At 33.4% G+C, this 24,192-nt stretch overlaps 4 protein-coding genes across 4 annotated transcripts; 3 read left to right on the plus strand and 1 right to left on the minus strand.

The window, feature by feature from the left end:
- The first annotated feature begins 5,315 nt into the window (after positions 1–5,315).
- On the plus strand, positions 5,316–7,074 carry LOC124945890 (NAC domain-containing protein 82-like). Its single transcript, XM_047486411.1, has 4 exons — positions 5,316–5,889; positions 5,979–6,256; positions 6,328–6,609; positions 6,711–7,074. Exons 1-4 carry the CDS (start codon positions 5,733–5,735, stop codon positions 6,927–6,929), a joined length of 936 nt encoding a protein of 311 aa, XP_047342367.1. The 5' UTR covers positions 5,316–5,732; the 3' UTR covers positions 6,930–7,074.
- Positions 7,075–7,598: 524 nt separating this feature from the next.
- LOC124945823 (AFG1-like ATPase) lies at positions 7,599–15,307 on the plus strand. The gene is made up of 14 exons (XM_047486325.1): positions 7,599–7,816; positions 8,348–8,484; positions 8,583–8,725; positions 9,211–9,356; positions 9,948–10,027; positions 11,003–11,260; positions 11,689–11,799; positions 11,962–12,084; positions 12,835–12,956; positions 13,029–13,098; positions 13,241–13,333; positions 14,005–14,132; positions 14,716–14,857; positions 15,021–15,307. The coding sequence occupies exons 1-14, from the start codon at positions 7,690–7,692 to the stop codon at positions 15,153–15,155; spliced, it is 1,815 nt and encodes a 604-aa protein (XP_047342281.1). The 5' UTR covers positions 7,599–7,689; the 3' UTR covers positions 15,156–15,307.
- Positions 15,308–15,541: 234 nt separating this feature from the next.
- LOC124946046 lies at positions 15,542–18,666 on the minus strand. Its single transcript, XM_047486602.1, has 6 exons — positions 18,452–18,666; positions 18,121–18,392; positions 17,361–18,024; positions 16,811–17,010; positions 16,482–16,726; positions 15,542–16,359 (listed from the first exon to the last, which is right to left on the minus strand). The coding sequence occupies exons 1-6, from the start codon at positions 18,470–18,472 to the stop codon at positions 15,707–15,709; spliced, it is 2,055 nt and encodes a 684-aa protein (XP_047342558.1). The 5' UTR covers positions 18,473–18,666; the 3' UTR covers positions 15,542–15,706.
- A 2,453-nt stretch (positions 18,667–21,119) lies between these two features.
- LOC124945470 (EIN3-binding F-box protein 1) lies at positions 21,120–24,162 on the plus strand. The gene is made up of 2 exons (XM_047485916.1): positions 21,120–21,313; positions 21,512–24,162. Exons 1-2 carry the CDS (start codon positions 21,289–21,291, stop codon positions 23,449–23,451), a joined length of 1,965 nt encoding a protein of 654 aa, XP_047341872.1. The 5' UTR covers positions 21,120–21,288; the 3' UTR covers positions 23,452–24,162.
- Positions 24,163–24,192: the final 30 nt, after the last annotated feature.

A 24,192-nucleotide genomic window follows, 5' to 3' on the forward strand; every position in this document is an offset into this window, starting at 1 on the left:
TGTTGTCCTCTACTTAAATTTTAGAATTCTTGCCTTTGTTTCTTTCAGCATCAGTTTTGGTATCCTTTGCATCAGCATTGGTATCATCTACTTCAACTTGATTAGTTTAAGTATCTTTCTCTCTGATTTCTTTTACTACAGTTTGACTTGTTTGATAATCAACTTCATTTCTTTTTTCTCAACCTTTGTTTCATTAAAATATTTATCATCTTCTTAATTAGAGTCTCCTTTACCTTTTTTTACTTCAATCACATTGCTTTCTTTCTTTTCAGAGTCCTTATTGACTTCAACTTACTGTTTTTTCTCCACATTTTACTCTTTGGTGTTAGACTCTTTTGTTTTATTTTCCTACTTTTTTTTTCCTGCATGTCTTTTCAGTATTCTCTGCTCTTCTTCCTTAGCCTGAACACATTTCATGTTGGCATATTGGAAACTATTGCAAAATGAACACATGTGTGACCTCCGCTCATAAGTGATTTCCATGACAGTATATTTTTCTTTCTTGTCAATCACTGTCATTTTATCTAGAAATGTGCTTCGATGATGCACCTCCATGCTAATTCTAAAAAAAATACTCGTTTCCTTCAATAATTTGGTCCATATATAATGGTCTACCCAATAAACTTACAAAATATTTTAGAGCTTCTACATTATACATGTGTGCAAGAATATTCCAAAGTTTGAACCATATCTATGTTGTTTTCTTAGGTTTGCTTAATATGTTCAAATCTTTAGTCCATCTTTCCAACTTCATGTAGTTGGATTCAATATATATATATATATGTCTATTTTTTCAGAATTTCTCTAGATTTGATCATTCTTGAATTTCAGAAAGTAGAGATCATATACATTTGTTCAAAAAAATTTCAGTTTCTTTCTCTCCTATTGCTTCATAAGTGTCTCTTTAGTGACTAGGAAGGAGACTCTATTATTTCCTTGTAGTTCCCCACCACTACATTTTCTCATTCTTTAACATAATTTTCTTCTATTACAACAGGCAATTTAAATTCAAAAGAAGAATTCAGTATCTCCATTTTTGTTTGTACATTGCCCAAGTAAAAAATTTCTTTTTATGCATGATCTTTAGCCTTTTTCCAAATGTTGTTCTTTCACACCTCATTGATTTTCCATGTATAATTACTTATGATAGTGTATGTCTTCGATTTAGGAGCCTTCATTAATTTCCTCATTGTTGCAACAAACCATTTCACTATCACTTCATATTCATCATTCTTGAGTAATTTTCAGTTTTGGAGATAGCGAATGTTAAGCTAGAATGTTGTGTTTTTCATTTTTTTCTCCTTGTTAAGTACCGTCTCTCCTTTTTAGAATGCATCAGGAGTTTAGTGATTTGATTTTTAAGTCCAAATAAATTGACTCTTTTATTATACTCTATCATCCAAACTCATTCCTTCTTATCCTTGATCTCTACATTATTTTCCAAAAACTTTTTTAGCAGCAATTGAGTCTTTGTTGCTTTCTTGCACTTTTTCATTAATTATTTTTTTAGCTATTCTGTTAATTTTCTTCTCTGCAGTTTCTTTGATTCTTTAATAACAAAGTCTTGCACTTCTTTCGCCTTGTTGTTGCACTTCTTTCGCCTTGTTATTTTTTTTTTTACCCATATTCCAATAAGACTTCAGAACAAGGGTTTAAAGTCAAGGCAACAATCTTAAACAACGAACTTGTTCAAATCATAATCAATGTTTATTGATTTCGCAACTTATAACCCTATAAGATTTTTCTCCGATGTGTCGAACGTGCCATACGTGTTGATCTTTACTCCAACCACGTTTCCCGTAATCGACCACCAAATCAACTGAATCGTGTGATCGTGCTAACTGTGTCGAACGTGTCGATCGTGCTAATTGTGTCGAATGTGTTAGACGTGCCGATAATATTGATTCCGACGCAATTCTTGTGGAATATAAGAATGTACACGTTTTTTAGGGGAGAAAATTTAAGATTCCATTGTTAGAAAATTTTTGCCGAAAATCTCCAAAATATTTATCCCTCTAAGGTTCATGCTTTTTGTAAGACATTCTAGGAAATAATGTTGTTGTAGTGTTCTTTGGCTAAAATGAATTTAAACCACTTAAAAAAAAATGTTTTTTAATCTCCTAATTAATTGATATAGGTTTTGGGTTTAGAACGTCTAATTTGTCACCAAGAACAACTGTGAGGCACCATCTTTTAAATCCTAATCTCTATTTCCCAATATGCATTTTAGTGAATACATAAATATAAAAAGTATCAAATATATTATTTTAAAATTAATATTTTCATTTTTTAATAAAAAAAAAAATCTAAAAAGAGAAATATCCTTTTAGAACTTTGTTTATTAGAAAATGAAATTTTGTTATTGTCATTGCTTAAATAGTGAGCTTTTATTTGTAGTATCCTTACAAGATTAAAGATTTTTATCCATATATTCAAATTTCACTGCTTAACTAAAGAACTATGATTATCATTAGCACAATCATAAGTTATATTACATTTTATTTTTCTTTCTAAAATGTCATTTTTTTAAAAGGGTGGAAAGTGTCAATGTAAATTGTTTATATTTGATATTTATTTAGAAATAAACACTTTAACCGTCGTCGCAGTCGTCATAATCATGGTCAAAGTCGTAGTTATAGTCCTAGACACCTGTTTAAAAATGTCAATTTTAATTATAAAAAACAATAGTTCTACTTGTAAAAAAACATATATATCATTTCAAACAAGCCTTTACAACCTATTTTTTCAAGGAAAAGTATGAACTTTGTAATCTTGCACTAGATTTCACAAGGTTTAATCTATTTTCATTTTAAATCAACTGAAACCTAAGCAATCTCCATTGTGTATCGGCGATCGATTTTGCTTATCTTCTTCCCTACGATCTTTCGCTTCCCCTTTCATATTCATATAATCGTGAGATTCTCGGCACTTGTTGTTAGTTTTTTGGTAAGATTACTCTATTCGAGTTTCTTTGAGTTTGATTATATCTTATACATTCTCCTTCATGTATGTAGTTGAATCAATTTTACTTTTTTTCTCGATTCTATATTTGATTCGATGATCAGATCTTTATCGTGATTTGTATCTATTAAGGTTAACTATGATTTGATTATTTCGTATTTTTTTCTCGTTTATTTAGGTGGTTGATCGTTTCATTGCTCATTCAAGGTACGCAATTATTCATCGTCGTATCATTGAGTAGACATTGTTCCAAAATTTTGTCCAATTTCATTGTTCTCGTATTTGTTAACTACTCTGTGAATTGCTAAATTTCTTTATTTGTTAAGGCTTCGATTAGTTACCTTGTTGTCTATTAAAATGCAAATCAACAACCGAGTCATAACCGTCCTTGTCAAATACTAATATATAGCAACATCAATTTCATATATAGTTTTGGTATAACCATGTAATTATATTTCTATTTTGATTTGGTTAAAAACACTTCTTCTTAATTTACAATCACTTGGGTAGGTACATTATGTATTCTTATTGATTTCATCTATTTTCCCACTATGTTATGTACTAAAAGGTTAATTGTATCTTGGTTATTGATATTTGTTGTTTTATAGTTTGTTTATCCATGGTTGATTATTGTGTGACTATACATATTTGTTTGAAGATAACTTATCTGTTCATTGCATTTTAAATGTCATGTCAGATTTTTTATGTCTTTGTCAACATAATTAAGTTATGAATTTTTAATAATTTTTTATATATTGAAACTCATTAGAATAGTTTAAGTGACATAATTTTTTTTAAAAAGATCAAACATGACAATCTTAAATGGAATGAAAATTAGGACAGTACATGTTAACTTTCTACCATGTACCAAACAAAACAAAGTTTTCTATACATAATTTGTTAACATATTTATTTTAACTACATAGTTTTGTACCTACAACATTATTCATTTCCCCTTCGTATGATTTTTGTTTCTTATATAATTTTCAGGCCTACCATTACCCTGTTCATTCTGATTTAGTAATGCTATGAATTTTATTATAATTATTTCAGCAAATTTTATCACATTTATCAATTAAATAGTCATTGCAAAACATTTTTATTAACTTTTTTTCCTGCTTGGGATATTAACTTTGATTACACCATTTCATCTTCTAAACTAATTAACTTATTTTCATTTATTTTTAGGTCTCCCCTCTTCTAGAAGGATGCCAATATCTCCAACCTTAACTTCCATAGGTATGTTTATACACTTTTCAATTTCAATATTATGTATTTGATCAATAATGCATTCGAATTCTATACATTTAGAAGGTAACCGTCTGAAAAATGTGTTACATTTAACAAATTTTTTAGTTCATTTTAATATATTTTTTAAAAACAATTTAAAATATATAATATTATAACATTTTTATAGACATAAATAAATTTCAGGTGGTTTCACTAATTTATTCCAAAGTTTTGGATCTTAGCTTCAAATTATATAAATATTTATTTCTATCTGTCTTTTTATAGGTCCTCCAAAAGGGGTGACCTTAGATAGAAGAGTTTTATTATATATTCAAAATTTCATAAAATATTTACTTTTAAAAAAAAATCTAAAATTTAGTATGTTTCAAATAACTTTGAAATTATATTTGTATACATCTCCTCGTTTGGTTTGAGGAGGTGGTTATTGAAATTTTTCTTGACATGTTTGATTCATTTTTTTAACTAGTTTTTTACGATTAAATGTTAAAAATATTATTTTTTAAAAAAAATAAATTAGTTTTTAGGGTTAAAAGTCAAAAATATTATTTTAAAAAAAAATAATTAATTTTATATGATTAAATTAAGAGTATTTTTTTATTTTATATAAATGAATGATTAGATTGTTGAAATGATGACAATTTTGAAATAAAATACGCAAGAAAGCAAAAAAATGTCATTTATTTGAAATGTTTTACCCAAAAACTCAAATATCACATTAATTTTAATAGATCAAATCATTATATTTATTAATCAAAATATTAAATTACTCATTATTTAAATATTTGCATAATTTTATTATTAAATAAAATAAAAATATTTAAGTAATACATACTTCCAAATCTTTTTTTTTTTTCAAATCATATCAAAACTTAATTTTTTTTTCTCATTTTCCTTGGAGGCTAATATGTCTGGTGAAAATAAATAAATATTTTTTATCATTATTTTTTAAAAAAAAATTGAAAATCAAAATTTTCCCAGAATTAACAACCAGAGTCCAGCCGGCAAGAGCTTTCCGACATTTTTTTTTTCCAAAAAAAAATATCGGACTCCAAACCTATATATATTCGGCTTTGACTCAAAAAAAAAAAAAAAAAAACCTATCTTTCTTACAAACATATATAAGATAACAAGGGGGGGAAACAAAGCGTAGTGACTACGCCTTCTTCAGCCCAGTTTACTCTTTCTCTTTCATTTTCCGGTCGCCGCCACTCTCCTCCGCCTTCTTCCCCATCAGATGTCTTTTGATCTCGGTGAAAGGCATCATTGGTTACGTCACTTCGCCTTTTGTTTCATGAATCGCGGTCGTTTTTGTTGTTCACGGAAGAATTTGTTTCGTCACTGGACTTGATCAAAGGGTTTTCTTTGTTCAAGTCAAATACCCATTTGATTTCCTTTTCCCCCTCTTTATCTTTATCTTTCTTTTAGAATATTCTTCAATTTTGTCTCTATCGCACTCAATTTTACTTGTTGACTGTAAAGGATCTTCCCGGGGTGTGGGACGTTCTGATTCGACTGTACCAATGGTGAAGAAGACGTCCCGTTTTCCTGGAATGAGATTCTATCCCACTGATGTTGAACTTATTAAGTTCTATCTGAAAAGAAAGATTATGGGGAAACGCCTTCCTGAAGTTATAGCTGAAGTTAATATTTACAAGTTTTCTCCATGGGATCTTCCAGGTATATATATCTGTTTATCATTTGAATTGTCTGATACTGAACTTTAGCTTTCTCAATTGCTTACTATATTATATCTCTTGTGTCTTTAGATAAAGCTCTTTTAAAAACTGGGGATCTTGAATGGCTTTTCTTCTGCCCTAAAGAGATGAAATATGGTACTGGAATTAGGTTTAATCGTGCTGTAGAAGGTGGATACTGGAAATCCACTGGAAGGGATAGGCCTGTTAGGCAAGATGAAGCCGCTGTGGGGATGATAAAGACTCTGGTTTTTCATATAGGACAAGCCCCAAAAGGTGATAGAACTAACTGGGTCATCCACGAATATAGGATTGTAGACCCATTATTGGCTGAAGCTGGGTTTATCCAGGTACTGTTTGAAACTAAACATTTGTATATTATGATGTTTCCTTGTTTGATTATGGTTTTCCTTGAATGCAGGATGCATATGTTTTATGCAAATTGTTTCAGAAAAGTGGGTCTGGCCCCAAAAATGGTGAACAACATGGAGCACCATTCAAAGAGGAAGAATGGGACAGCGATGATGAAGGAGATGATCCCCTTTTGGCATATTACAAAATTTCAGAAAAAGTTCTTCCTGAAGTTCAACGGGGAGAATGCAGTGGTTATGCTACAACTGAGGTTCCTTTACCTGAACCTGCTGTTCAAACCTTTGTTGAGGATGACAGTCTTACTGTCATGATGGGAAATTTTACTGCTGAGGTACAATGAAATATATATAGTTTTGATTCACAAATCATGATTTTATTTGTTGTGAAAGCTTTAACCATTTTTTCTTCTATTTGGGATTTGTTTCTTGATAGATGCCTGGAGGTAATGAAACTAGTGGTGGCGTAGTTCTGGAGGGACCTGTTCTTGAAGATGGCAATGACATCTTTTCCGGGCTAGCCGATTTGGGTGATTGGAGGGGTTTTGATGAAGTAAGCCCATCACCCTTAACCGTGGCCTATGATCATGGTCTTTGTTTAGGTTTGGACGACCTAAAATACCCATTGGAGGATAGTTCTGCACCTTCCCATTAGAGTTCTTCTTTCCTTTTTTTTTTCTTTTCTGAAACAATTATCCATTTGATCTCCCATCTCATCTCATTTATAAATATGCAAATAAATCTTTGAACTGATTCATATGTGTTTTTGAACTCTGTATATTGATGCTCAACATTGACTATTTTTATCATTTTTAATGCTTTTTGGTCATTTTTTAAGTTTTGTCATAATCTTTGAATTTGCTCTATTGTGCTTGAACTTATTACAATATTTACAATTGTGTTAGTAATAGAGATATTTTACTCAAATTTCAGTAAAATTTGATTGATTTTTTTTGTAAAACAGTTATATAATTTTTTTTTATTATTTTTTTTAACTTGTCGTTATGTTACGGACTATTTTAAAATATTTTAAGTTAAAACAATTAATTTACTAAAAATTCAAACAAATAGTAAAAACATATAGATAAAACAATAATTGAAATAAATATAAACGGATGGTAATAATTAAGAAAAACAATAGTTTGAACTTTAAAGGATAAAAATCACTAGACTGGAATAAAATTGGGGGCTAAATTTGAAAAAAGTGAGTCCTAAATGGATGGTCGGAGAGTTGCCACGTCATGTCTTACGGCTCCTGTCCGTTCATCGACGTGGTTATGTCAGTCCCTCACATTTCCACTTTATGCACTTTCCGGTCCCTTTTCTGGTTTTCATTGCCGGTTCAATAGAGATCATCTCTGTAGAAGCTTCTTGCTGTAAATTGAAGACAGGAGATCTCGCTAACAACCAGGATTATGCGAAAAATCCATAAGATCACGTCTCTTCTTTCACTAGGGTTCGCTCGCCGAGCTACTACGTTGCAGAACAATGTCTGTCGTTCATTCTGTGATCAGTCCCATTCAACTTCTCCTAGACGCCCAGGTTATTTCCATTTCTCTTGATATGACTACTGTTTGACGATATCTTCATGTCTCAAACATAATTTAGTTGCTTTAAGGTTTCACAAGCTTTTCCTGTAGTTTAGCAGGCTGTTAGACACATTTAGTTAATGAGCATTGTCAATGTGAAGAAGTTTTCAGCTTGGTTGCTTTGGTTGAGTTGTCATCAAAATAGCGGCCATTTGGTTGATATACAAGTTGAAAGATATATACCATAATGGGTCAACATTAGGGACATATCAAAATGATCAGAAAAATTATGAACATATATCTATTTTCTCAATAAAGAGCTTTCAAATGTGATAATATCTCTCTTAAAGAGGTTGATCTGAACAACTTAAGTATCATAAAATAAAAATACTCAACAATTAGCATGTAATACTGTTAAATAGCAATGTATTTGTAAAGGCAGCTTGACTCTGATGGATATATATGTTATTCGCAAGTTATGATGCTTTGACTTGTTTGTGGTTGGTAGTGGTAAGTGTGTTCAACGGTTTCGTTTTCATTTCAGGACCCTTAATCCAGTACAGGCAACTTGTAGATCAAGGGAAGTTACAGCATGACCCGTATCAGGAAAACGTAGCTATTGATTTGGAAAATCTTCTTGGAAGATTGGAGCAGTATGGGAAGGATATGGAAGAGTATCATGTGTGGTTGAATTTATCTTAATTAAATATTTTACTTGGGGAAAAAATTAATTGGATATGTATTTTATTATTATATTTTGCAAATGTCCAACATGACAGGCTAAATTAGAAAAATGGGAGGAGGCAAGGGAGAATGAGAGGCGCAGGCTATTGATGGAGGAGGCTAAAGTTAAACAACAAGAGGGAATATGGGCATCAATAAAGAAGAATCGGGGTAGACTTATAGATAGATTGGTCTCAAGGTAATGTGTTTTTGTCATTGTACTTTCTCTGAGAATTCTTGCTAGGATGCAACTTAATTTCCTTGTTTGTTTTGAGTTGCTTATGTAAGAATGTTTGTGCAATGAAAAGCTATTAAATATAACTAAAAAAACATCAATGATGACTTAACTAGCTGCTAGCAACATAATGAATGGAAGTGGTACTGAAAATGGATCTAAAAATATAGTGATTATTCCAAGAAGCAGACTAAAAAGACAGAAGGCTCAAAACAAATAAGTCCTGAATGTTTGTAATAGTGTTTTTTATAGGATAGAACCATTTCATTACTCCATATTTTTGCAAAATATGTTTGCAATTGTTACTGTTTGCAAAATATGTTTGCAATCTCCATAATGTTTTTTGCTAAATATTATGGGATCAGATATTCTAAACCTTTGGACATTTGGACTTTATCTTAACCTTTACCCACTTGTATTTGCAATTGATAGTAGTTACATCTACTCAGGGGGAAATCATTCGGTATAGAACCTGGAGTAGGTAGATGGGTATCATATATTATTCGAGAGAAGAAGCTGGATTCACTACTAGGCCGGCGTCCAACTGCTCCTCCAGCCCCCAAGGGACTTTACCTGTATGGAAGTGTTGGAAGTGGTATGTTGCAATATATGTATATGCTTCAGACTATCTGATTTACTTACAGAATACATGGTATGTCCAGAACCAAATTACAAGCTTTGGTGAAAATCTAAAACTTCAATTAAGTTTTAATATATTCACCTTTACATGGATATGGTGGTCCATTGACACTTAGCTATCCTTTGATGGCCAGATATAATTAAAAAAATGTTTCCTGAACTAGTTTTTCTTGGGTAAAGCTTCAAAGAATTATCCCTGTTTGAATCCACCCTGGTCGGGTCTATATATCTCAACATGTGATTTGTATGAGTTGTCATTTCCTTTTGCAGAACGGTCAGGCTCTACTTCCCTGGGTTTCTTGTTTTAAGTTTCTTCACCATTAAGAGAGGGCAAAATATTAATGGAAATTATTTCCGGAACTAGGAATCGATCAGAGATATATACATTCCTTATTATTTCGTTTATGAGATTGATTTATCTTGGTTATGTTTTCTTGTGAGATTCTCCCTTGGTGTTCCTTGTAGCTGTTCCTCATTCTTTTCTGCATTTTCTTCTCTGCTTGGTCATGTTATTGTTCATTAACTGACAGCATTTCTTACTTTATAGGCAAGACGATGCTTATGGATATGTTTTATGGTGCCACCGAAGGAATTATTAAACATAGAAGAAGGTTTCATTTCCATGAGGTGAGATTTTCTTGCATCTACTTGTGACGTCATTACAAGAAATTTGTGTTTCATTGAATGTAGTCTTCTCTTAGATGGATTGTGTTGTCTGATAGTTATGGATTTTTTTTGTCCTATCCAAACTCTGTCACCTTTTGTGTCAAGCATTTGATGAACGTCATCCTTAATTCGAATTTAGAAGTGGTATTGATTCTGCATTTGTTGACTATATAGCTTGCTTATAATTTATTGGTGGTGATGTAGGAGCAACCAAAATAGAGAGAAATTCTATTGGCAGAACATTTATGCATGGGCCTCATATACCTTATAACCTGTGCCATATGCTTTTGAAAATGATCTAACGATCCAAAAACATTTGACTAACTGAATATCTGATAGCCTATTATCATTATTAGTTATTTGGAACTCGATGCCTGTATGATCTGCACAGATTTCAGACCAGACTTTTGTATTACAATTGTTCAGTTATTAACGCCATAGAGACCTAATGAGATCATTGATAAATCTGTTAACATGATTTAAGTGATGTTAGAAATTATGATGATTCTTGATGCTAAGTGTTCCAATGTGCCCGCTCCAGTGGTTTGATTTTAACCAATATACATATGATGGCGAAACCCCCATAGCATGAATAGTACATATCACTTGAAGCTAGTTGAAGAAATTGATGTTGGGCCATTTGGAAAAATAGATTGTTGAAGAAACTCACTATCTAAGTTCTGATGTAATATGTAATTAGGATCTTCTTGTGGACTACACATTTTTTATTCTACTTGGAAGTGGGTGGTGAGAGACAAAGAGTTCAGTTCATAACTCCATATCATTATGTGAATGGGATTTAGGATGGAAAATTTAACAGATAAAGAACAACTATGCTCCAATCAAAATAGTTTTATGTCAAATGTGCTCTCTTTTCCTTTGTTAATGTGTTAACATAATTTTGCAGCCACAAAATTTAACATTTCTTTGTTACAGGCTATGCTGTCAATACATGAACATATGCATAAGATATGGGAGAATCAAATGGAGGAGAAGACTCAGAAATCAGGGATTTCTAGTTGGATCATGAATCTTCCCTTTGATGCAAAAGTTAAGGAGTGGATGGTTGCTGAAGAAAAATATAAAGAAGCAACTCAGATGAAAAATATACTTCCAGAAGTTGCTGATAAATTTCTCATTGATCATCAAGTACACAAAGGAGGTGCCAGCATCTTATGTTTCGATGAGATTCAGGTAAGATTAACAGGGTGATGGTTCATCCATGTCCTGTTATATTCCAGTTGTTCAGTGGCTTGTCCATAAAATCATGTCATTATGCTTGATGCATGTATCATACATGGAACTGGCTGTTTATGATAATCCATATTGAGACGTTTCACAATGAAACTTCTTGATATTCCAAAGTTTTCTATTTGTTCCTTTTTAGATTGTTTTATCATTGGATATAAGGTGTTGACACAGTTACATGATTTGATTATTTTATTTGAGATTGAATTCGTTGATGCTTGCCTAATATTTGTATATTTCAACAAGTTGCTCTAGACCATCTTTTTCTTTTTTTGAAAAATTAATGCCTTGTATTATAAATAAGATATTATGAAGACCACCTCCTCATTCTTGAATTAGTTTAACAGTATAAATATTCTTGGTTTGTATTACAGACAGTTGATGTGTTTGCTATTGTGGCCTTGTCTGGAATTGTAAGCAGATTGTTGAGCACTGGAACTGTTCTTGTGGCAACCAGTAATCGTGCACCTAGTGACTTAAATCAGGTATTTCTGTAATGAAACTTTGTACATCTTTTTTCTGGTATTGTTTCTAGTTTGTTGAGGTGCCAAGTTAAAGAAGGGGAAATGGAGTAGATTGACAATTGACACTCAATCTAAAATATTCATCTAGTTCCTGCAAGTATTATAATGACATGTTTTTTTCAGGATGGTATGCATTGGGAAATCTTTTTCAAGCTTGTTTCCAAATTGGAGGAACATTGTGAAACTGTGCTGATAGGAAGTGAGATTGATTATCGTCGCCATATAGCAAAAACATCTGGTGAAAAAGTGAGAACTTGAACAACTATGTCTTCTGAATTCAGTGCCTTGTATATTGCACTCATTCAACAATTTTCTTGCATGAACGTTATGTGTTTTATCCTTAGATCTATTTCTAGAGAAATGAATGTACAATCATAGGACCCAATGATGACAGGTTTAATGACCCTATTGAATTTCAGAAACCACAGTTATTACCCTTTAACGGGCAAATCCTCATTGTGTCACAATTCTTTCAAGGCCTCATACTATTGTTTAAACACAAGACAATCTATTCTGTCAAATGCGAATACTTTAAAGAAAGATAATCTTGATTACTGGTTGTTATTGTGGTCACAATGAAAATGTGTTTCGAGCCTAAGCAACCTCTTGGGCACCAGCTTCTGCCTGCGCCCTGCGGAAGTGTAGTTTCCAAAACTTTATTGCTGTTAAAAGATTGGTATATATATATCTTATTGGTCCTGAAAAAAGATGCTGTAGAACTATCTTACTTGATTTCAACAAATCTATTCTCTTAATAAAATTGGTATATATATATATATATCTTATGGTGATCTCTTTTATACCAGTTGAATTTGACGAGTAATATGAGAGTCTGATAAATAGGTTCAGCCTTTCAGGATGGAGTAAATGAATGTTCATTAATGACTGCATTTGTAATTTAATTATCAACCAGTTACCATGTGTGTTGAGATGCCAGTTACTTAGAATTACTACTATGTAGCTTATATATGTTCTTGAGTTTATGTATTATTGTAGGTTCGTTACTTTTGGCCACTTGATAGCATTGCTGTAAAGGAGTTTGAGAATGCCTGGAATGAGGTTGTCATGCAATCTGGAGGAGTTATTACCAGGGAAACTATTCCGGTGATGTTTGGCAGGTACTTCTATTCTGAAAGTAAAACTGTAACTGAATGTAACCATTATGAATTAGATCTGATTTTTGCTATCAGAACTCTGGAAGTTCCACAAAGCTGTAATGGAGTAGCAAGGTTCTCATTCGAGTATTTATGTGGAAGACCGGTATGCATGGCTAATGAGTTCTAGTGAAATATTTGGATTGTTGAAATCGAGATGAATAATTTTGTAAATCAATTCTCACACGGGTTAAATTAATGTGTTTAGAATACTAAGAATCTAGTCATTTACTATCTTGAACCTTCAGGTTGGAGCAGCAGATTACATTGCCATATCAAAAAATTACCACACAGTATTTATCACCGACATTCCTATTATGAGCATGCGAATTCGCGATAAGGTGCCATTCTTTTTCTTATTTTTAACTATCTTTAATTTATTTATTTTCCTTTCCCTTCGGGTTCTAATTTTCTTCTCTCATCTGCTCAAAGGTAAAGTGATCAAGTTGTTTGTTTATCATCTGTGATTAAATGACATGAATATTGACAAAGAGTTTTAGAGAATGTTAACTAGTTCTACTATGCATTTCTTTTATATGGAAAAATGAACATTTTGAGAAGACTTAGGACACTGTAGAGTGTATAGGATAGGATAAGAGGAAGAGGGTGAGATTTTAGAGAAATAGGAAAGACTTATATTGATATAGGAGAGAAGATAAACATCACACTATTCATTTCATACCAATAAATGGAGAGTACATGATTTTGCTGAAGACTCAAAGGAAATCCAAGTTTATCTGTGTGGAATTTTTTGAATGGAGAGAGCAAAGAAGTGTTTTTGATATATTATACAAGTGGGAAAGTAATTATCCTTAATTAGGATAAATCAGAATTCTTAAAGTATAGCAACTAATATATTCTAATTTCATCTATTAAGGTAAATCAGAATCCTTATAATATTTCAACTAATTTATTTTAATATATTTAAAAATTAATTAGAGAAAAAAATTAAATCCTTCTGAACTTTTTATTATTATTGTATAAAGATTGTAAAAAGGTGATTCCTTGACAGGCACGAAGATTCATCACACTCATTGATGAGCTATACAATCATCATTGTTCCCTTTACTGTTCTGCAGCTGCGTCTATTGATGAACTATTCCAGGGAACTGAAGAGGGAGCACTTTTTGATCCGGAAAGGTGTGTACTTTAATCTGGTCTATTCATTTAATGACTTTGGTTCATACCTAATGGTTGCTAGTGTGAGTCTTTTATACCATTTATGCATGTAGTTTAGAAAAAATGCACTGCCTTATAAAAACATTGACAAAGACTGAACGATACAAATAGTGATTCTATTGGTAGCGAACTTTGTACTCTGATAGACCAATACATGCCTTTGTATAGGTTATGATAGAGGCATATATGATAAAATCTCTTAGGCTATGATTGGTTCAGGCAAAATTGGAATTGTATTGGGGTCCAATTCCAAATCCTCTTTGTTTGTTTGATGACTTAAAATAAGGAATTGAATGAATATGATTTCTTACGTTTCAATTCCATCATTTCTACTTTAAATTGCAATTCTTTCTCCTTATTGTTCGTTCCAACTATACACATCCATTGTATAAGGAAGTTTATAAAACACTGAACATAATAAATACTAGACTGAAATTAAATAAAGTTGATAAAACCAGACATACTAAACCTAAAATCTGTAGTTATTATTGTCATAAGTAGCTGCTTCTATCAAACTGATGATTTCTTTTTTCTGCTCAACCAGTTTCCAGTTTGAGACCGAGACAGAAGGTGGAAAGCTTCGTAGAGATGTTTTAGCAGTAGGTAACGTGAGTTCAAGTGGTGCACCTGCTGGTATTATCTCTATGCTCTCAGGTCAAGAAGAGATGTTTGCTTTCCGTAGAGCTGTAAGCAGTTTCTTTTCTCCGTGTACTTTTTCAAGCTAGTTATTTTCAATCTTTTATAAGTTCTGTGTTGTTCATATATCATTGTTATCTTAGTTTTCTCTAGATGCTTGGCTTTCTACAAAGAAAAAACTTGAGTAGATTTCATGCATTATCGTTTATGCAGGTCTCTCGCTTGATTGAGATGCAAACACAATTGTATATCGAAGGTGTCAAATGTCTTCATCCCCATTTTAATACAAGGAATTATTCTCATACATTAGCATCATGGTCTCCGCAGACTGTAATTTCAGCCAAGTAACTGTTCTGGTTTAACTGTTGTATTAAAAAAACTCTTTGTATAAATGGGCTTTTGGAAGCACTTCTATATTTGGATTTGAATAATAAAACAACAATAAAGTGGTGTCAAGCTAAGTTGAATTTTCCAGTGGTCAATGTTTCAATTGGCAATTGCCATCCCTTGTTTATTAATTACATGCCTTCATACTTTGATGGAAATCCTTTTAAAAATATATAGATATATTTAGCATAAGGATTCCAAATTTCTTTTTATGTTTTTCTAGAACGCTGAGTTCCGCTTCTCCTTTAGAATGCGATTAATCCCCGCGGGTTAAGTAGGCTAGAAGAGGGGATTCAAAAAACTTGTATGTGCTAAAAAAAATAAAGAGGTAAAACAAGCTGGAGCTAGTAGCGATGAACTGACCTATATGTTATTTACTTGTATAGATTGGGTATCATTTACAGGACTTGTTATACATGCAAGAAATAATTGCAGCATTTTCAGATACAAATGTGCATGGGATAATACCATATATGATCATTTCACCTTTTAGACTAGACCAGAAGGTTTATTCAAACCCTAAATTCTGGAATTACTCCATCACCCTGATGCAGTCCATTGTTAGACAGGTCCTCTAAACCTCTTATCTCCCTTTGCAATCGTGTTGCATTCAGGATTGCATGATCGAGGACTAGAGGATCATCAGGAACATTCTGCAGAAGTTCAAGTAAGACACGTCTATAAACCTGAGCCAACATGACCTCTGGCCTATTAGCAGTTTGATGGTCTTTACAAATGATTGCCACCTTGATTAAGTGTTTACAGACATTCCCCAGCCGAGCCCAGTCACAGTCACAAAGTGAGAATTCTGAACCTGGGTTCAAAATATTATAAGTCACATCCTTGTTTGTCTGAGAAACCACTTTAGCAAAATGGGCATTTGTGTCATTTTCTAAAAGCACATCAGTATCTGGAATTTGCACAGCCTGATACCAAGAGTTGGTGGAAAGGGAAAGGGATGAATTGCCTGGATTTTCTGTCTCCATTTTGTACTGATCAAGCCAGTACAGTGAATGAATTTCTGTTGTCATAATGTGAATCAACCAATCAATTCTCTGCCGATGGCTGGAGATTTTGAATTTTAGTTTTTGATGATAAGCCTCTATTGCAGCATAGAAATCTTGACTTGCTACAGGAAAAACCCTAATGCTATTCATCCATAGTTCTGAAAACCAAATCAAGAACAAAGTATCAGTAAGAATAATACCACCTAAAAGCATGCAACTCAAGGAGAATCAAATAATCCATTTTTTTCATCAAATGAAAACTAAAAGACAGTAGCAATACCTATCCTATTTAACCACTTGGTTCGAAAATAATCCATGAATGCAGACTGATCAACAAATACATGGACGAACTCTTCAACTGAATCAAATGAGTTTTCCCCATTTCTAGTGCAATACAAAACTTGGCCCAAATGTTTAAACATCTCCCTTTGTAGATCAACGTTAGAGCAGCTCTTCAATATGTGTTTTAAACATGCACGTCGGACATGCCAAAGGCAAATTAGAACACAGCATTGGAAAGAATCCCTGAAAATGTGATATCAGAATCTATATAAGTTCATTAAAACTCAATGTGTTACTGGAAAAGAAAGTTGGTCATGAATATCATACCGAACAATGGATACATCAAAAGAAGGATCGTCTACAAAAAATGCATTAGGTCTCCATCTAGAATCCTTTGCCCGGATTCTCTCAACAAGTGGCACCATCCATTTCTGCACACAATGAAGTGCATGATGGGGAGCAACAATCCACGCAACAGGAATTGGATTTCTTGTTGAGTCAAATGTAAGCAAAGAACATATAGGATACTGTTACAAGGTAGATAAATTAGTTATATAGAGTTTATAAACACAATCATGACCCCATTTATAGAAAGTAGAAAATATATATGACCCCATTTTTATTTTCATTTAGATCAGTGTTTTCTTTTCCGGAAGGAGGTTGCACAATCAACATTATTCGGACTGATCTGAGGCATGTCACATGATGAGTATATTAAATGCCCATGATGAGGAGACAAATATAACTCTATTTTTCAATTGTCCAGGTATAAATTCTCCAAGAATGTAGTAGCTTAATTTTGATATGTGAAATAGATGCAAAGTTCTCTACTGGGGTTTGAAACTGGAATTTAAAAACACGCACGAAAAAAAGGTACCTTAAGTTGTTGTTTCAAGCCAAAACCAGAGTGAGAAGCTATGACATTATTACGTCCATAGCGTATCATCTGCTGCAACTGCCAATCAGATTGGATCCCAAGAATAAATGGTTCTGATTCAGACTCCTCTTGAAAAACAAACACATTCTTTTGGTTCCGTTGCACCCACATCTTAATGCTGGATTCATCATTCACATCCAGTTCATGAGATGCACCTTGAGTAAGCCTTTCCATGTTGCGAACATCATTTCTAGTTAGGAAATCATCTCTGTTAATAGGACCACCATGTTTCTGCACCTCCTCCATATGGTGTTGCATAATATTGTCCAAAGACATTCCAACATAAAGCATAGACATCACTTTCATGCGCAATTCCTCTGAAATCCGAGGAGCATACATAGCTCTAGTTCCCACAGCATCCTGGTCCAATAAACCATGGCATGGAGCCCCGGTTTTATCTACATGATCTCTCTGGTTGAAGATGATTAAGGCAATGAGCGGACGATTATACAATTGTTTAACTGTAAAATGGCACATGCATCCTCTCAACATGTGACGCCTCCCTGGACGACTCCCTTTGCCAGATGGAGGCTTGATGTTTGTAACATCAGCAATTCCAGATTCGCTATTGCGGTAGTCTTCTGGCCCATAAGAACACCAATAGCTAGAAGAATTTAGAAAACAAAAAGACAACAATGTCATATCTTCTTCAAAACAACACAGAAAACCTTAAGAAACGAGTAATTAAGGCATATATTACAGTGTATATTCAAGGCAACAATCAACTCTGGGTTTGCTAATGCTCCCTTTAGATCTTTTCCTCTTGGATTCAACCCGAAAACTAGCTGGACACTCTGCATTAACAGATTCTCCTTTTACAAAATCTGCAACTCTAGCGTATGGAATCAGAGCAATATCATCCACTCCCTGTCGACCTCCATCTACTTTAACCCAATCTAAATCAGCTGCTGAAAACTCTTCACTAGTAGGATCTTGTACAGGAAGGTTTAGAATGTCTTCCATCCTAGCAACCTGTTAAAGAAGCGAAATTCAATAACAAGCATAACAGTCGTTTGTGTTGTATTGTATACCTTTGCTTCGGGACCCTTCATTGTTACAGTTCACCGCAGCTTTGCCTAAGAAAAAAGATGATGATGATAGAGGAAAGTGAGGGGAATTAGGGTTGAGTTGAGAAGAAATGAGAATTCAATCTTTATCGATGACAATTGAAGCTATATGATCAACTAATTGATCAATCAGTGATTCATATATGCAATGTTTAATCTTAACTTGTTGTAATAAATACAAGTGATCTTACAGAATTGGATTGATTCTGCCTGTTATTCTGACTCCGATTGAAGTCTGACAACACAAGTATTGAAGATTCCGGCGACCAAACAATTAATTGTTTGATATGTTTTTGTTTTCAAATATCTTTTTATTTATCAATAAAATTATTCTTTTTAATGATATTACTAATTTCATATATTTGTAGGAAGTTAAAGCTCGACTTGAGTTTGATTTTACCAAATTCGAGTCGAGTTCGAACCGGTCCGTTTAATATTCGTCTCGAACTCATATAATACTTGTTCGATATCTTATCAAGATTTTTCGAGTCTAATAATAAATAATATATTTTTTATTATTTAATATTAAAACATAAAATTTTAAAAAAAAATATTTTTTCTTCACAAATATTTACAAATTTAGTTTTAGTTCAAATTTTTTGAGCTTAAAGATAAATAGTTAAGTCGAGCTCGAACTTAAATTTATAAACTCCTTCAAATTCGAGTTCGAGTCGAATTAATAAATATTTAATCAAATCGAGCTCAAATTAAATCATAACTTTTTTTCATACATTACATTAATACGTGTAATATATGAGCCAGTTTGAAAATACAAAAATAGAAATAAAAATTCTGAACATTATTTTATTTAAATTAATCTCAATAATATGTTAAACTAAATAGGTTGTAAAATAAATTAAAAATAAAAAAAATGTCTAAACCCAACTGAGAGTTAGGAGTTTTCAATAAAATGATTAATGTAAATTTATTAATAATTAAATTGTAATATTAAAATAAAATGATATTGTGTCCTTATTCCCTTTTTAATAAAGGATTTAGCTTTAGATGATGCTTGTGATAATGATTTAATAGATGCAATGTCACCATTTAGCTCATATTAATGCACTTTTAAGGTTCATTTAATATAATAAATGCAATTTTCATGTTTTGGTTCATTTCAATGTTAAGTACAATTTTTCTTTATGTAACCTACTTTATAGTTTCCAAGCTTAGAAACAAAATTAATATAAATAAAATAAATATAAGGACCAAAATTGAGTTTTTTTTTGTGTACACAAACACTTCTACATGTTTAAACCATTTTCTTCTTTAAGTTTGGGTATTTAAAAAATTAATAGATAATTGGGGGTTAGAAAGTCTTAACAAAATTGAATTAGCTTATTCCATTTTTAAAAATAATAAAACTATTAATATTTTAATAATTGATTCATAAATATAGAGCTCCAAAAGTTGGATATTTATTCATGTATAATAATTTAATATTAAAATTCAAAAAAAAATAATTAATTAAGCAATTTTTTTAGTTGGTCAGTTATTATATTTTATAAGTTAATTGAGAATAAGTTAAAATTCAAAATTGGGGAAAATATTTTTTTACATGACCCTCCTATTATTGAAATGAGATCCTCAAATCCCACATGTTTCGGTGTTCTTTCTCAGAGTTATGAATATTAAAAAAAAGTTTGTACTGATTTGTCCGCTTTCCCCAGAAGAATAGGGGAATATGAAAAATTAGCCGGAGAGGATCTTCCTACAGTTATTATTGGGTCGAAATGATATTTGTGTTCCCGTCCCAATTTCATCTTAATTATGCTCCGAAAATTAATAAAGATAATTAAATATATAACATCAATCAGTATATTTATTTATTATAATTTTATAAATATTTTAAATTTATTTCTTTATAATATTATTTCTTTATTTTATATATTATCGAAATTCCTCAAACCTAACCAGACAAAAATGGTAGTAAAATAATCTTCGAGTAGAATAGGGCAGAATGGTAAACGCATTTCTCGTTCCGATTTGTAATCCCTAATTTTATAACATATATGATATAACCCAAAAAAAATATTTTGAAATTAGTAATTGTGGAGTATCTTACAATTTTCTCTACATCTGAACAAAAATAAAAATTTTACCTAACCAAAGCAACTTAAAGTAAGAAATTTATAACTACAAACCATATTGTTTATTTTTCATTAAAAATATAAAGGATAGAAAAACTATACATAGATTTGATTTGAAAAGAAAAATGCTGTCAATTTTGTGATTGAGATTCCTTCCTAATATAAACCAGATTAAGAAACACACATAGTTTTAAAAAACAAGTTTATAAAATAAGAATGGTAGTTATCACAAGGCACAAGTTGGGTTGGGTGGTGGGTGGGGACTATGGAAAGAATAGGAGCATTGAATTGAACATCATCATATAACGTATTTTGAGAAAATGAATCTTCTAAGATTTAGGTTCATTGCATGTAAGACTCCTTTTCTTCTTTCTCTCGCTTTCCCATTTCAATAATCAAACCCAATCTGTCCCTACCACCACCACCACTAACACTTGACAATTATCAAAACCAAAAAAGCAAGCTGGCCTCGTTTTCCATATACCATATATCTTCTATAATCTATCTTTCTACCTTCCATCTTCATTCACCTCCTTCTCTCTCTCTTTCTCTATCCGTCTTTTTTTTGCCCTATCTCTTAGGGTTGCAGATGCTCTCATCACCTCTTCAAGCTATCTACGCTTTGTTGTTCTTCGTGATTCTTCTCTTTTTTACTCTCCATAGAGGGTTTTCTGTGTTTGATCAGTTCCTTTGTGGTTTCCAGCTGAACCCATGTCGAAGATCTTTGATTTCAACGGTAAGATGCCTTCTTTTTTATTTAGTATAATCAATTGTATACTTGAAGATCTGGGTTTTACTTTTTAGGCCTTTTTTAGTTGACAGATCTGTTTATTCGATCTTAGATCGTAGATCGTCTATTCACATGATCTAGAGGATGGGTTTTTCTTTGTATGTAATTAGTTGACTGAATTGTTTGATTTCTTCTTCCTTTCAGGAGGAGATGATCTTTTTTGTTCTTGGGGTTCTTCAACATACGCAAAAACTAAGGAATCCACTATCTATTTTCCTCCTCTCAAGAGATCTCGCGTCAACGCCCCTTTCATATTCGAGATCTCGAAGAAAGCTGAATCTTCTATAGATGTACTTCCTGATGCGTGTCTCTTTGAGATCTTCAGACGTCTGCCTGGCCCACAAGAGAGGAGTGTATGCGCATCCATTTCTAAGCGATGGTTAATGATTTTGAGCGAAATCTGCGCCACTAAAACGACACAATCGGCCGAGACTAAGAGAACCTCGATCATCTCTCCATGTTTGAAGGACGAGATACTTAAGTGTGATGATAAGACTGGAGTTGTTTACTCCTGTGGAAAAGAAACAGAGGTTTTCGTTAAAGGAGACGACTATTGTGAGATCGATGGTTACCTTACTCGGAATCTACAAGGGAAGAAAGCTACAGATTTAAGACTTGCTGCTATTGCTGTTGGAGCTACCGGCCATGGAGGGTTGGGGAAGCTTTCTGTTCGTGGAAGCAATGGAGTGACGAATGTCGGCCTTAAGGCAATCGCAATGGGATGTCCTTCTTTGAGGGTTCTTTCCCTGTGGAATTTATCCTCTATTGGAGACCAGGGAATCATCGAGATTGCTCGTGGATGCCCCCAATTGGAGAAGCTGGATCTCTCTCATTGTGCGTCGCTTTCAGACGATTCTCTACTCGCTATAGCGAATAGCTGCCCAAATCTGGTCTCTTTAACTATCGAGTCTTGTCCCAATATAGGTAATGCCGGTTTGCAGGCTATTGGGAATAGCTGTCCCAAACTATCGTCGATTGAGATAAAAAACTGTCCGCTTGTTGGAGATCAAGGAATCACGAGTCTGTTATCATCCTCGTCTGGAAATTTGTTGACGAAGCTGAAACTGCAAGGTTTGAATGTGAGTGACATTTCTCTTGCTGTTATTGGACATTATGGTAAAGCAGTTACTGAATTAGCGCTAGTTGGTCTTCAAAATGTTACCGAAAAGGGTTTCTGGGTAATGGGTAAAGGTCGTGGCTTGGAGAAGCTTAGGTCACTTACGATATCCTCTTGTTCAGGAGTTACTGATTTAGGAATTGAGTCAATGGCCAAAGGCTGCCCGGATTTGAAGCAGTTTTGCCTTAAGAAATCTACACTCTTCTCAGACAATGGATTGGTGTCTTTTGGATCACTCGAGAGTCTGCAACTGGAGGAATGTCACGGGATTAGCCAATATGGGTTTCTCGGACTCCTTTTCAAATGTGCTGAGAAATTGAAGTCTGTCAGTTTCTCAAACTGTTTAGGGTACAAGGATTTTGGAATCGTCCCTCCCATGGCTAAATGGTCGTCCTCCCTTCGTTCTTTGTCCGTTCGTAACTGCCCTGGATTTGGCGATTCTAGCTTGGCTATGTTGGGTAGGACTTGCCCGCAACTCCAAAACGTTTCGATCTCGGGTCTTCATGGGATAACCGACGAGGGTCTTGTCACGGTTCTTGAAAACAATGAAATCGGTCTCAAGAAAGTCGATCTAAGCGGTTGTGTGAATCTGACTGACAAATCGGTCTCTCTATTGACGAAGTTGCATGGTTCCACCCTCGAGGTTCTTAACCTCGACGGTTGCAGGCTTGTGGGTGATTCTGGTTTGGAAGCGGTTGCTGAACATTGTTCGGTTCTTAGCGAACTTGATGTCTCAAAATGTTCCATAACTGACTCCGGAGTGTTGGCTTTGGCTAGGGCAGTTCATTTGAGCTTCAGGATCCTATCTATCTTCGGTTGTTCAATGGTGTCTGAGAAGAGCGTTGGTCCTTTGTTGACGCTGGGCGAGAATCTCATGGGATTAAATGTTAAGCAATGCCGTGGAATAAGTGGAAGTGGGATTGACGCTATTCTGGAGCGTCTATGGAAATGCGACGTTCTCTACTAAATGCGATAATGTCTAGTTAAGTCACGTTAGCTATAGTTTGCAAGTTTACGGTTTGGTTCTTTCTACTTTAGGGAAAAGAAAAAAAGAGTAGTCTTTGCATCCGGTTACCTATATTTTTTCCCAGGAGGAGATATGGCCTGATTTGTTGCGGTTTCTTCGTAAGAGAAGCTGTTTGGAGAATTTTTGCTTGCCCTTTGGAGGGTTTGCTGCATTCTTCTTCATTGGCCAATTTGAGACCTGTGGTTATGACATTAATGGGTAAATGGTTATGGAGTTCTCTCTTTTTCTCTTCTTATATTTAAATTATAATGTCTGGTTATTGATGTTTTTTAGCATAGCCTTGCAATGACTAGTATCATGCTTGGTTAAGTTTTAAAGTTTTCAGTTGCTTCATGCAGCAGCTGTTTCCTAAGTCTTTTCGGTTTGTTTTAGAGTCTTTGTCGGCCATGGTTGCTTCTCATTGTTCAAGCTTGTCTCGGGTTTTCTTGGCTTTGGTTGTGGGGGTCAGCTTCTTTATGTAGTCTGCCCCCTTCCGACTCCTTTTAGGGGTTGTTTTTATGGTGACCAAAGTTTAGGTTTTGCCTGCGTTGTTTCCTTGTCCATGAACTGTAATTACAATGGCCTTGTAATTTATTTTACTACCTGCTTTGTACTCGAACTCTGCTGTTTGTGTAATAATGCAAATGAATAAAATGTGTGTTGTTTGGGTCTTGGCCCTTTGTTAGTGATTAAACTGTTTGT

Source organism: Impatiens glandulifera, chromosome 7 (assembly GCF_907164915.1).
Source record: "Impatiens glandulifera chromosome 7, dImpGla2.1, whole genome shotgun sequence".
NCBI classification, from domain to species: domain Eukaryota; kingdom Viridiplantae; phylum Streptophyta; class Magnoliopsida; order Ericales; family Balsaminaceae; genus Impatiens; species Impatiens glandulifera.